This window comes from Hippichthys cyanospilos, chromosome 2, assembly GCF_059441005.1.
Source record: "Hippichthys cyanospilos isolate Australia breed blue-spotted pipefish chromosome 2, RoL_Hcya_1.0, whole genome shotgun sequence".
NCBI classification, from domain to species: domain Eukaryota; kingdom Metazoa; phylum Chordata; class Actinopteri; order Syngnathiformes; family Syngnathidae; genus Hippichthys; species Hippichthys cyanospilos.
This window is the reverse complement of record NC_142370.1, coordinates 7605099-7618557: the sequence shown is the minus strand read 5'-3', so window position 1 is coordinate 7618557 and position 13459 is coordinate 7605099. Positions and strand designations below refer to the sequence as shown.

At 40.1% G+C, this 13459-nt stretch overlaps 2 protein-coding genes across 2 annotated transcripts; both read right to left on the bottom strand.

Moving 5' to 3' along the window:
• Positions 1-281: 281 nt before the first annotated feature.
• On the bottom strand, positions 282-2614 carry tnni1a (troponin I type 1a (skeletal, slow)). The gene is made up of 5 exons (XM_088404818.1): positions 2554-2614; positions 2332-2463; positions 2132-2221; positions 1278-1454; positions 282-544 (listed from the first exon to the last, which is right to left on the bottom strand). Exons 1-5 carry the CDS (start codon positions 2560-2562, stop codon positions 440-442), a joined length of 513 nt encoding a protein of 170 aa, XP_088260944.1. The 5' UTR covers positions 2563-2614; the 3' UTR covers positions 282-439.
• A 4832-nt stretch (positions 2615-7446) lies between these two features.
• phlda3 (pleckstrin homology-like domain, family A, member 3) lies at positions 7447-11917 on the bottom strand. The gene is made up of 2 exons (XM_088408062.1): positions 11333-11917; positions 7447-7861 (listed from the first exon to the last, which is right to left on the bottom strand). The coding sequence occupies exon 1, from the start codon at positions 11774-11776 to the stop codon at positions 11354-11356; it is 423 nt and encodes a 140-aa protein (XP_088264188.1). The 5' UTR covers positions 11777-11917; the 3' UTR covers positions 7447-7861; positions 11333-11353.
• Positions 11918-13459: the final 1542 nt, after the last annotated feature.

Sequence of the window (13459 nt, the reverse complement as noted above, 5' to 3'; positions counted from 1 at the left end):
TAGTCTAGGCGTATTTTATTCAGCAAGACGAGTAAATTACGTAACATCTGATTAATTTCTGACTCATCAAAAATGAAAATTTTTGTGTGTGAAACTGAACAAAATAAAAGCACGAAACGTTTTGCAATTCACGATAACTCAATTTAGCAATGACTTCATGTTCCAAATAATTTGCTCTTAATCTGAAAAAAGTACTGTTCTTGTCCCAGCTTAAAAAAAAAAACAGATATATTTTGACCACCGCTGCTTTAACTAATTAAAAAAAAAAAAAACATCACAAAGACACCTTGTTGAGTTTATTGGATGTAAGTTTTGCTAGTCACTACTCCAATGTTTTCAATTATGACAATTATCACAAAGCCTCGAGAGACGTGGTCGTGAAGCTGTGCAGTTTTCTCTTGAAAGAAGTTGAACCGAATTGCAAGTTGGTCTTGCGGGTTCACTGTGCAGAAGCTTTGGCGGCATCAAACATCTTCTTTCTTCCCTCCATGCCTGACATCGCCTCCACATTTTTCCTCCAGTCACTGTCCTCCACTGGCCTCTTCTGCAGTAGACAAAAGATTCAGAAGACAGAACTTGTAAAATTATCTTTTATTTCTGGCTCCCCATTTTAATCTGTAATGACTTACAACATTTTGCCAACATGGCAATCGAGCATTAAGTTGCTTAATGTTCCAGTTAATTTGCTATTAAGTTGAAAAGGAAAAAGAACTGTTCCTGTCACGGCACTCAAAGCATTAGCGTTCAGTGCTATTAATCTCTGATTTATTCAACTCTGAAACTATAATTTTAGGGATATATGTGTATTTTTCCTGTAATTTACCGGTGAAAGATTGTGTAACATAATCTGTTTCATTTCTGGCTTGTGTGCTGGAAAAATGTGTCACCTGTGTCAATGTGCATCTGTATAAAATATTACATTTGGCAAAGGAGTCACTATAACACAATATAGGAAAAAAAGGTGCCAGACCTCCAGGGTCCAGTACTCCTACTCCCATTGGAGACCACTGCCTTAACAACAACTTTATGGAGTTTACGTTGTTCAGGTTTACAGGACATTAATAAGCAGGATTCTTGGCTGAACACACACACTTCCCTTCTCCTGTACAATAGTATCATTGTCTTGGATTAGGCTCCTCCTCTTACGCCCAAAGAAACAGCAATTTAACGACCCATGACTTTGTATCCTGGCGACATGTTCATCACACACACAAATGCACTTTTTTCCGTCCCTGTAAATATATGCGCTTTTGTTTTGAAGTGCGCAGTGCACACACCTTCTCTGTGTCCTCTTTCTTGACGGACTTGAGGTTGGCTCGGAGGTCCATCGAGACTTTATGCTTGGAGCCCAGCAGCGAGCGCAGGATTGCGTCGGCGGACACGCGAACGCGGCGCAGGGTCGGCCTCTTAAATTTACCCCTCAAGTCCAACACCTTGATGCTCAGATCTTGAATCTGGAAAAGGGGACATACAACATTACGCAGGGGTGTCAAGATAACAGATTAATTGTGATTGCTAGTGAACGGATCATGTTATTATATTCTGTGCGTCTCATTTTTAACCTCATCTATGATTTCTGTATGCTGATTAGATGTGTTTTTTATGCGCAAATGTTAATCATCACCTAAATTTGATACTAATTGGCTTTCATTGTGTTTGGCCTAACCTGGTAGGCTCATGTTGTGAGAAAGAGGGCAAGTTCAGGGGCAGGAGCAACACGTGGAAACGGAAGAACGTGTGAGTCTTGTCAGTCCAATGAATGATAAATTAACCTTTAAAAAATGCTCCAATCGCACCTTTGCTCAAGGTAGTGTGATTAAGTGTAAGAAGGAGCTTGTCTACCACAGAAGCAGCTCAGGTTTAGCTTACCACATCAATGCAATGTACCCAGTTGCTACCGCGACCACAGGTAATGATATCAACAAAGACACATGTAGCAAATCATGGAAAAGGCTTTACCACTTTAACGATGAGAACCACCTCCATTTGAGAAAGTCTCTTATTTTAATGTTAATTTCTAATGTTTTCTTAATCTTAATTCTGATCCTAATATTTAATTTGTAAAATAAATCTTTTGACCACCATTCTTACGATTGAAAGCCAATAGCAGTACATGCACTGCATGATCTACCTCTCGTGTGTTGAGCATCACTTTGGCCTCAATATCGTATCGCTCCTCATCAACTGCGTCAATTTTGGCGTGGAGCTGTCTGCACAGATCCTACAACAAAATAAATGTCATATGAGATGTTCATTTGCTGCCAGCGGGAAAATACCCACACCTCTTCTTTTTATGGCCTGAGGACTTTTATGTTGTGCAGGTCCACGCACCTGTAACTGAGCCACACTCATGTGGCTGATGTTGAGGGATGGTGCTCTTTCGGCCAGGTACCTTTGCTTCTCCCGTTCTTTCTCAAAGACCTCTTGCTCAAGTTCCTCCTTGGCCTTTGCCACCATCAAACTCTGACAAAAAGAAAAGGAGCCTGAGTTACAGAACATGAACGTCTTCTTCCCATTTGTGGCCAAAATAATGTTGTTTGTAGTTCCTTTCACCTTGAGCATGAGCTTCCTTGAAGCTGAAATCTTTGGTTTTCTCTGGATTAGGAAGATGACATCATGTAAGTGATGAACTGGTCTTGCTGGTTGGGAAATGGTATTTTTGTAAGTCAGATCTTACCTCTTGCCTACAACAGACACAGTCAAGAGATGAAAACATTCATTGATCTAGACAGTTGAAGCTGGGAAATGTTTCATTTTTGTATAATACGGTATTATTCAAGCATTGGGCAAATGTTGAATTAAAGTGAGGTATAAGAGTAGACTGGCCTCTGCCCAGCCAGAAAATCACTTGTCAGAAAATTAGCAACAACATTTTTCAACAAAATAGCATTGCATTATTTAACCATTACATTGCATCATCAAAGGGAGCAAGCCATTAAAGATATTTTTACATTCATCAAAATGAACACCCACACTGACCAATTGTGTAGCTTTTTTGATGAAATATTAAAGGAAATTGTGACTAATGAAGTTTGAGTTTGCAAATTATTTTCACAACGTTAAAAAAAAAAAATACAAAAGGCCAATATTTGACATTTTGTGCACAAGTCCAAAACTCCTCTACTTTATTGCGCTATTGTCTTGCAAAAAATACACAAACCAATTAAAGAAAAAAAGCCACTTTTAAGCGGTTGTTAATCATTTTGGCCTTATGTGTGCATGTGAATTTGAGCGCGATTGAATAAGCTATATTAAGAACACATCATCACTCACAAATGCTCAGGCATCCTGGTGATGAAATCCCCTGGAGAAGAGATGAGAGATTAGAAGCTCACTAAACAGTCATTTGCAGTTGTTGTGTCACATCATCTTCAGTACGTCTCTATGAGCGCTCGCTCGAAATGCAGCCGTCAGCAAGCCAATTACGCAACATTTCGCCGTCCTGCTTAATAACATTCTCTCTGTACATGCAGGATATGTAAAACTGAAATTTCCTCTTAGGCGAATGAAAGGGACGTCAACCCAAAAATGTCCTTTACCAAATTTTCCATGCACCCCCACTAGTTCCAACATGGCAATTTGAATCATATTGTGTTTGTAGAAGCGAATTAAACTGATTTTTTTTTTCGCATCCCAGCAAGTAGCTTGTTCAGAGCTCAGGCGACAACCAATCATGGCGCGGCTTGTAAATGTCACATGACCAAGCCCAGACAATTGTAGAGCCATGATTGGACATGACCTGAGAAACTCTTGGTTTCATTTTCAGTCAACAGCAAGTGGCAAAATGGAATGTCGTGTATGATATGAAGTCGTAAAATCGCCAAAAATGGTCATCGTTATCTAAATCAAAAGTAGAGCTTTGCAAATGTCCTGTTTTGACTGGGCGCAATGATAATTACTTTAGTCTCTAAAAAGTCCATTTACTATCAAAAATAAGTATTGATTTATTTGCTTGATTAGTTGTCAGTTGTGATTCCTAGCTTTTCAAAAATGAATTGAACTATTTTGCCAATAATTTGTTTGTGGTGTATAGTGGTGCGTTCAACGTTCACCAGAGGGACACCATAGCAAACAGCAAAGCAAAACAAGAACAACAAATTCCTCCTGATACCGAATTTCGGTTTCGGATCTCATCAGATTAGTTGTGAGGAAAACACGTGTACGTGAAAACGCCAGTGCACTTGTCAGTGGTTTTCATCTGATCTTCTGTCTCCTCACCCGCCTCACCTCGGGCTGCTCTTTTCTCTTCTGTCATGTTGCCAGTGACAGCTTCTCGCATGATTTCACCCCGTCTCCATCCCTCGCAGCCCACCGAGGTTCACATCCCCGATGCCAAGCGCACTCCAAGGCCGCTCATCCATGGAGCGCTCCGGCGGATTAGGAAGATTCCAAACAGATTTCTGTGTCTCATCCATTCCTGTCCCCTGTCCCTGCCCTTCTCCGGGATTATCTTTGCCGGAGGAATCTGAATGGCCTGTCTCCCCAAATAGACGCGGGGGACATCTGATAAACAGCTGCCTATGAAGCACACCCGCCTGGTCCAGGGATTTACCTACAATAACTCATAAGATGCTTGAAAACCTCTGTGGGGGAGCCAACTTTGCAATGTAATACCCCCCCCCCCCCAAAAAAAAAAAAAAAAAAAAAGAAAAAAAAAAGCCAGAATAGAGTTTGTTCAGTACATGGGCAGATCAAGTTAGCCTGCAGATCTTGCTCAGTAGCTTTGATGATTTATCAAACTTGCAAAATTCCAATCAAGTCCAGTAGGTCTGTTCAATACCATTTTTTTCTGACCAATACCAATATGAGTAGTGACCGAAAACAAGTCCTGATACCGCTAGATCTTCTGACGTAAACAAACTAAGAAAAAAACAAAACAATGACAGATAATTAAATCACTTGTCATCACAGGTACTGATACCTCAAAATAAGGTTGTCTCCGGCTTGTATAGCTGGTAATGGTACTCGTGCGTCCATAATATCCAGTGACCATTTGAATTCCTTGACATACCGAATGGTGTTATTGCGATGGTTACATTGTTAAACAATTTTGAATATGTGCTTGACATTTCGAAAGAATAGTAAAACTTGCATGCAAATTATTGGTATTAGTTGCAGTTGTATGGTCATCTACATTGCAGTAATACTATATAGTGAGAATATCTTACCAGTGAGAGAAGAGACAAAGAAGTTGCGTCAGCAAAACGATGGACCAAATCTGAGATGAGCCCAGCCATTTGGTGGCCCCCTATTTAACCGCTCCTCCCATCATCTCTCGGCTCTTTCTCTTCTGTTAGTGGAGGCTATTAATAGTTTCCATCTTTGTTTCTCACCGTCTAACACCCCCACCCCCCATTTCCCCCAGTCCCTCACTTCTGCAAATCCATCTAGAAGCAGGGTTAAGATCTCTGACAAGCCACCAGCCAGCTCATGACTTTTACTGAGGAGATATTGTTCAAAAAGAACTTCACACATAGCGAAGAAGGTATTTGGGAAACTGTTGGGCTGAGAACGAATTTTTTTTTTTTCTAGAAATCCAAATGTTTCGCTGGTGGCATTATGGACAGTCATAACAGCTGGGGAAACCTATTTGTGAAGACATGTGCACAGCTATACTTGCCAACAGAAGGTGGAGATTTGGCATGACACTGTTGACAGCCGGTCTTTTCCTCCACTGTCTCCCTTTTATTGTGGGCCATTTTCTTGATCAGATTCTGACAAATTAAGTCAGTAGTGGCATGCATTTTATGGGAGACAATAGAAGGAAAGACGAGCTGACCCCTGCTAGCAAGTATGATCATCCAGATGCTGTCTCAATAGGCTTAATCAGCTTCTAATATGTATGTACACTCTCTCTCTCTATATATATATATATATATATATATATATATATATATATATATATATATATATATATATATATATATATATATATATAATTTACTGTACATTGTAAATAGATTAACACATTTATTGTAGTATAATTTATAGCAGTCAGATATGGCATTTGGTCCGTTGCATCATGAATGAAATATTCCAAGTCATTCTGAGGTTGTGATGAGCCCAGTTAAGATCCAGTGTAGCTCTGCCACGTTGTGGAACCTAAAATTATGAAGCATGCACACTGCTGGAACTGGAAACAAGAGACAGACTCCCTCTAGTGGTCACAAGAAGGTGGTGACTGGCCCTAAAAAACAAACTGAAAAAAAACAATCCTTAGTGCCATATTTGAAGTTCTAAGTGTTCACTTGTATCATCGCTCATCCGGTTGATTGTCCAGTTTTTGGCACAGGCAGGATTTAACCTTTTGTGTTGATTTGCATGTTTAATATCTTGGATATTGGTCACGTTGAAGGAAACTTTGAAGTCACTTGATATGAGATTTAAGTTGTTTACTCAGAGACCGTGTCTGGGATGTTTCTTTTGACTTACATTTGCTGACTCACAAGAAGGAGTGGCAACAGCTTTGGGGTTTTCCACAGAGGCATAAAAGAAGCCCATGACACAATAAACCCTTCACCCCCAGACCTGCACAGCTAACAATCATACTGTTGTTTTGGTCACATTCAAACATGAATGAACGAATGACATTCGCTAGCACTGGCTAAAAAGAGCCAGCTGACTGGGAAACTTACATGTTTCAACATGTCACTTCTCCTGGACTTTTTAAAGGGATACTTATTTGTTTAGCAAGTTTTTTGCAGTATAAACGTAATATTTTGTATTAATTGGATAACTCAATATTTTTTCATGCGCAACGCTGTTGCCTTAAAATTAAAGAGTCGGTTTTCTTTTCAAGACTGATAAAAATTAGTCAAGTATTTAGTCATATTTGGAGTAGATCATCATCATTTTCAGTCAAATGGAAAATAACATATCTTAAATGTTAAATAAAAACCCATATACATATATAGCTCTCTATAGTTGTTCTGCAGAAAATAAATTTGTCTAAAATGCAAATTTAACAAAAATGTTCACTTCAATTAACTTTCTTGTCAAACTAAAAAATGTGATGAGTTCCTGGCTCAGCAGAATACCATACAAAGTTATTTGTACATTTAAATCGTTCCCTGATTAACACTGTTTATAATAGATGATCATTTTTACAAAATGCAGATATGTCAAATTGTCAAATATCGGCCAATTATTGGTCCATCCATCCTTACTGAAAATGACATCTCATGTGCTCAAGGTGCTTGTGGCTCAGCTTGGATTCACCACATGGCCAATAAGTGAGCTATAACTGGTCATTACCAGAGTTCTGAGACACTGTGATGTCAAAATGTACTTAAAATGTATTTTCAAAATTCATATTTTGTCTATTGTAATTGCAGTTATATAACTGAAATGAACTATGATTTTTTTTTTACTGCTGAGATTGTATCAACAACATGAATTATTTATGTGTTTGGTTACAAAATTTGTTACAAAAATTGGTGCCCACTGTTCAACAGTTATCAGTAATATTTTATTTTATACCATGACATCTTACTGAATAAAAATTGTACCATGAATAAGAGCACAACAGTTATTTTTCATGATAATCTTCAGGCGTGGGTACAAATGATCAGTCTGTAATGAGCTATTTTTTTCCAGTCAGTCAAACAGCATTTTCCCCATCAAAAGCAAAGATGTAAGACATCAAGTGATTCTTGTAGGTTTGTGAAATATCAAGGCACACATGGTGAAAGAATCCAAGTGTCGCTGTTTTGATGAAGTAGGATTATCCATAAAAGAGAAGGATCGCCGACTGTAGAAGAGTTCGACGGACCAGCAACGTAAGATTCATGTAACACCTCAAGTTCGTTTGGAGGAAACCGGAGAGCCCTTCTTATTGGTTCGCTCCAAGCATGTAGAAAAGCTGCATGAAAAATAAAGCAGAAAATATGTTTACTATCAATGCAAGAGCGATTATTCACAAAAATGCATTTGTTACTTTAATGTGTTTCCCAGATACACAAACATTTGCAAATGTCACTTTTTTTAATGTGTATTTTTCCTGCCTTACCATTTGTAAATGGGTTTTGGTTGTGCTCTGTCAAATGTGCATGTGGATCAGATGTCTCGTATTTATTTTGTAAACCACGATTTGCAAAACATCACATCCGTTTGTCCTCCGTCCATCAGGAGGCAGTGTTTCTCTCTATTGAATATGAACAAGCTGTGTCCATTGCCTCGTTTAAAATGAAAAGATTACCTTTGTGACGTTCTATTTCACGTTTAACACAAGTTGGTAAACTAAATGTGACCCTACATTTTTTTTCCCCCTCAAGCTTGTTTTCATATTTTGCCTTCTGTTCTTCAATTGTTCGCTGCTGCTATAAGAGAACAATTTACAGTAGAAGAAGGTCTCCTTGTCAACACACCATGAGCTCAAGTGAAACAAATTTGTGTGGTATTTTGCTCCCCAATTTGTGTTAAACACACAAAAGAAAGGCAGATAAAGTCTCGTTTTACATTTTTCAATTTCCAATTCTTACGAGACGCGTGAGATGGCTAGTGTTTCCGTTGGAGAGCAACACTGCCTCCCCATGGAAGAAAGACAAACAGGCCCTTAGACACGGGACTATCTGAGGACATGTGTTTGTGAATGTTTTGCAACAACACGATGTTGGTCTTAAAAATAAATGTGCATGCCCACTCCACAAACGCCTTCGACAACTCACAGGCAGAATTGAAGATTTATAAACGGCGAGTCATGCTAAATGAACACACATGAAAATCGCAAATGTTTGTAGATCTGAAAAGCGGGAAAATTGAGCATGTTTGTGGATCTGAAAAGTGGGAAAATTGAGAAGGTTTGTGGGTCTGAAAAAACGTGAAAAATCATGGAAGTAGTCTCCTGAAATACGTGAAAGTATTTTTGAAAAACACTGAGAAAAAATCCATCCCAAAGCAAATTTTACAAAAGCTCCACGCACTGCACTGTTGCCACGGCTACTAAGTTAATTTGGGAACTGGGCTACTGGTCTCACTTAAGGAAGCGCCCCTGTGGATTCCTGGCCTGTGAGCACATAGTTCAGATTTAAATGTATGCGTCATTGCTGTGGTAGGCTTTTTCCTGAGGAGCAAAGTTGTTATCATTTGATTAATGACCCAAAAATAAAATGGAAATGGCTAGCCTAGCAATGCATTGTATATCGAGAATTGTCCGTGGAAGAAAGTGGTAATGTACTTTGTCTGCGGCTGCTGCGAAGAGCAGACTTGCTTTCAGTTTGAATGATGTTGCCATTGGAGACGGTCGAGAATGTTTCCAGACAATACGTTTGCGTGTCCAAGTAAAGTGGAAACAAACACGTGTGTGGTTGAAAGAACTTGGCTGCCGAGCGAGGGAGAGGTCGGCTCGCGTTTTGACGGAGGCTCAGATTGCAACTTAATAATGGTTTTGAGTGCGACTTTTGCTTTTATGCTCATGCTGGGAAGACAGCGTCAGCGTCCAGGCTCCCGACGGGGAGAGGCCACATTTCAAAGACATCAGTCACCTCATCCTAGACAACAACATGGATGTTTGCATTCCATCCTTTGAAGTGACACGTAGCACCTAATCTAACAGTGAGACTAGCTAGCCTTGTTACCTAAAAGGCCAAACAACTTATGACACCTTTTGAGGACTGCATTCCACAAATGTGTCCAGAAGCCTCAGGGCTTTCAATTAAGGATGACTGGTATCAATTGGAAACGAATGAAGGCACTCTCACTGTGCCAGTCTTTTAAACTCACCAAATGTATTCATTACAATTGTGTTTCAAGTTACACTGACTGGGTAAATTTGCATACCTTTTGTTGTTGTTTTTTATGTAAATAGGATTTCTCCACTGATATGTCTCTTGGCTCAATAGTAGTTGAAACTACAAAGATGACTTGAAAAAAAGCAAAACTGGCGTCTCATCCCCACATTTTAGTTTGTATTCATGGTTGTTTTTAGGGGAAATATGCGCGCATAAGGTGGACCATTAAGATATGAAGAATTGTATTGTGTATGCATGCCAGGCAGCTAGGTGGTGCTGTGATGTAATGAAATGAAAGGAAAGGGATTTCACTGAAGACAACATCAGCACATGGAGCCCCCCACCCCCCCAAAAATAGGAAAGAAAATTGTAATCATCCACAAAAGCCCTAGGGCTGTATTATCCAAGAGTATAACCTGACACTGGAAACAACGTATAGTGACTCGGTTTTAGGTGTTTAAATTAAAGACTGGAGTCAAGTGCTAAACAGGTCCAGTCTCCTCGTCAAGAAGCAGCAGCAATTAAAGACTAACAGGATGTTATTGACCTCATCATTGCAAAGAATGACAAACTTATTTATTCATGAAATATTGTTGAAGCATCGACACAATTATATGTGTAATATACATTTAACATTATGTCAGAGTGTTTGTTTTTTGAACTGAATTGGTAATCAGGAGCATGCTAATGCTAATCGCAATTGCTAATTGTTTAGCGCCAGCAAATTTTATTGGTCTAATATGAACAATGATATATTTCTCCAAGTCGTTCACATTTACTGCCGTAAATTATTAAAAAATACAAACAATATATACAATATACATTTGTTATTTTGGGGGACACATGAGGGCATCAGTTAATTATTTGATGCAATAATCTACACTCAGATATAATAGACAATCAGATAATCCACTTTGAAAAGAGTTGATGGTTGACAGCCCTCGTCTGTACATTTACTAAAAGATATGGGACAGGTATTTCACTAATATCACTTTTCTACTTGACGTACTCAAAGCAGTCAATGTTTACTACTCTTTTACCTGCTGATGACACAGCAATCAGGAGCAACTGGGGGGTCATTATCTTGCCCAAGGACAAGTAGGAATGATTACTGGTGGAGGACTGAGCCTGCATTTTCTGGGTTGAGAATCACTACTACTAAAGCCATGTTGCATGTGTACAGTACTTTCTGCGCCCTATTATGTACAAAAAATATATATATATTTTTTCCCCACTACTGCTGCGGACGACGACACGTGAAGTATAAATAAGTAATTTTAATTCAAATAGACATGGGAAAAGTCGGCCACGGTTCAGATCGTGATTGAAATTCCGGGGACCTATAATGCAGCAAAAACAGAAAGCAACGAAATAGAATTTGTTTTATTACACACAACGTCACCGCGAGGTCATTTTTTAGTTTCCAATGATATTTCTTTGCAGTAGGAGTAAGCAAGTTCATGAGGGTGTACTTTTTTAACACCTCGTGTAAAGCTTTAGATCCGCGATCTGCTTATACTTTTACAATCATTTTTCATGCAAGGATCCAGAATGAGATTCATCATTGCCAGCTCAAACTCTCAGAAGTCTCATTCGTGTCTTACCTCGCAATAAAGGTGTCACATCTAGTCGTCGTCCTCGCCGGTGCTCAGGTGAGCAGTGGAGATGAGCCTTTTCCGTCCAGTTTGCACGGCTCGGAAGTTCTTGTAACGGACCAGAGCCAAGGCGATCTCCGCGTTCCACGCCGTGCCGTCCTGCGGACAGCGGAAGTCTATCTCCTCTCCGGTGGCCATGACTACCGTGAAGTAGACCAGTCCCCGCTTGTACTCCACGCAGTCCACCGTGACCATGCCTTCGAAGGGCAGCTCCTTGGCTCTGGAACCCGAACACGGAGCGTGCACGGCGGCGGCGGCGGTCGAAGTCTTGCAGCTGCGCAGCCGGAGCCCTTCGTCGGTCAACACGCATCGCTTCTTCTTCCACAGCTGCAGGAGACCACCGCTGCGCTTCTCCAGCAACCCGTCTCGCCTCACGTTGGCCGGGGCAGACATCGCGAGAGAAAGACGGTCACATCCGCATCCCGCGTTAGGGATCACATCGCCGCCGCCGCAGCTGCTGCTGTTGCTACCGCCGTCTCGCCGGATAACTTGCAGTCAGCGGATATGTTGGAACATGCCCGGCGTGGAAAAGAGGAAAAACCCCGCCCACCTCAATGCACCTGTCCTCGGACGGAGTGCGAGGCGACGACACACCCTCTCTCCTCAGTCGTGACGTCCCAAGAAGCGATCTGCTTGCTTCTCTTCGTTTCGAGCTGTTGCCAATTAAGGTAGTCCGAGAGTTTACGATCTGCAAACTAGTTTCTAACTTTTCTGAGAAAAGATCACAAGAAGAAATCTAAAACTCCGCATGGAGCATTTGAATCAAGCTAGCAGTTTTAACATTGCAAACTACCCTTTGAGGAATGAGGTTTTCATTTGTCAGATACAAAAGCAAAACGTTTTTTTTTTCACTCTTCTAATAAAACGAAGTTTCAGATTATTTGTATTCAATGTTATTGGTTCAAAAAATGTCAGGCGGAATGGTTGGCCCCCACAGTTTCACCCTGCCAAATCTTCGAAAAAAGTTTGGACACACCATACTCTAAATTGTCCTTGTAATTATGTGCATGAATGGGTTGTTCATCCTGGTGTGCCCCGCAATTGGCTTGCAACCAGTGCAGAGTGTCCCCCACCTACTGCCCATAAACAGCTCGGATAGGCACTAGCGTGCCTGTGTGACCATAGTGGGGATAAGTAGCTCTAGAAAATGGATGGACAGATGGATGAGTACTCTTTAAAACACATTTTGTCACTTGGGATCAACTGAAAATGACATCACAAGTTCTCAAGGTTCACCTAGTTTCTTCTTAGTTATGTAACAATTGCAAGTTAAGCCGCAAGTATCCAGCCTTGAGCCAATGCAATGTCATTTTTAGTTGACAGCAAGTGGCATTATGTGCTTTTACAGGTATTGATTGCACGTGAAAAATTACATCATCAATCAAATTATTTATAGACCAAATATTCACTTTTTATTGCTGGAAAAGGCTAAATAAGTGGACTATCCTTTTAAGCCGCACAAGACAACATTCACCACTAAATTATAATCCTTTTTGTACCCAACGTCCAGCACTTATCTTGAAGGAGAAGTCAAGTTTTAATTTTCAAGCCCAATTTTATTTACAAGTTTTTGTTTTATTCATTCAAATTTGAAAGGTTTGTTAAAGGGTAAGTCAACCCATTAATATGTTCATCTGTTTCATGCATCACCAGTAGTCTAAACACAGTATTCTTTCTAATATTGTTTTGGTGGAATATGATTTAGGTAGAAAAATCCACCCTTGTTTGTTTATTGTTATTTATTTATTTTTTTCAGGGGCTGGCCGTTTTGCCACAAGCTGTAAACTGGGGGCAAAATGGCTGCCCCCGGTGATGAATAAAAATGGTTGGATTTTGCTGAAAAAAAAGAGGCAAACATTTGCTGTTCTTGGTAAAATCTTACATGTTCAAGATAATAAATAACTAAGCAAATGCAGTAGGAACTGTATAGGGAACTTCATCGAATTATTTATTGTCTCACCGAGCCACAAAGTCTCCAAAACAGGGGTGCCCAATACGTCGATCGCGATCTACCGGTCAATCGCGAAGGTACTGTGGGTCGATCGCATGGCATTAAAACGTAGACGTCAGCCTATG

Bases quoted from the DNA above. Each gene is read 5' to 3' on its own strand.
- tnni1a (XM_088404818.1), bottom strand. The intron at 1,455-2,131 runs GTAGATCATGCA...CCCCTTTTCCAG, and splicing joins TGATGCTCAACACACGAGAG to ATTCAAGATCTGAGCATCAA. The intron at 545-1,277 runs GTGTGTGCACTG...TGTCTACTGCAG, and splicing joins AGAAAGAGGACACAGAGAAG to AAGAGGCCAGTGGAGGACAG.
- phlda3 (XM_088408062.1), bottom strand. From the start codon at position 11,776: ATGTCTGCCCCGGCCAACGTGAGGCGAGACGGGTTGCTGGAGAAGCGC.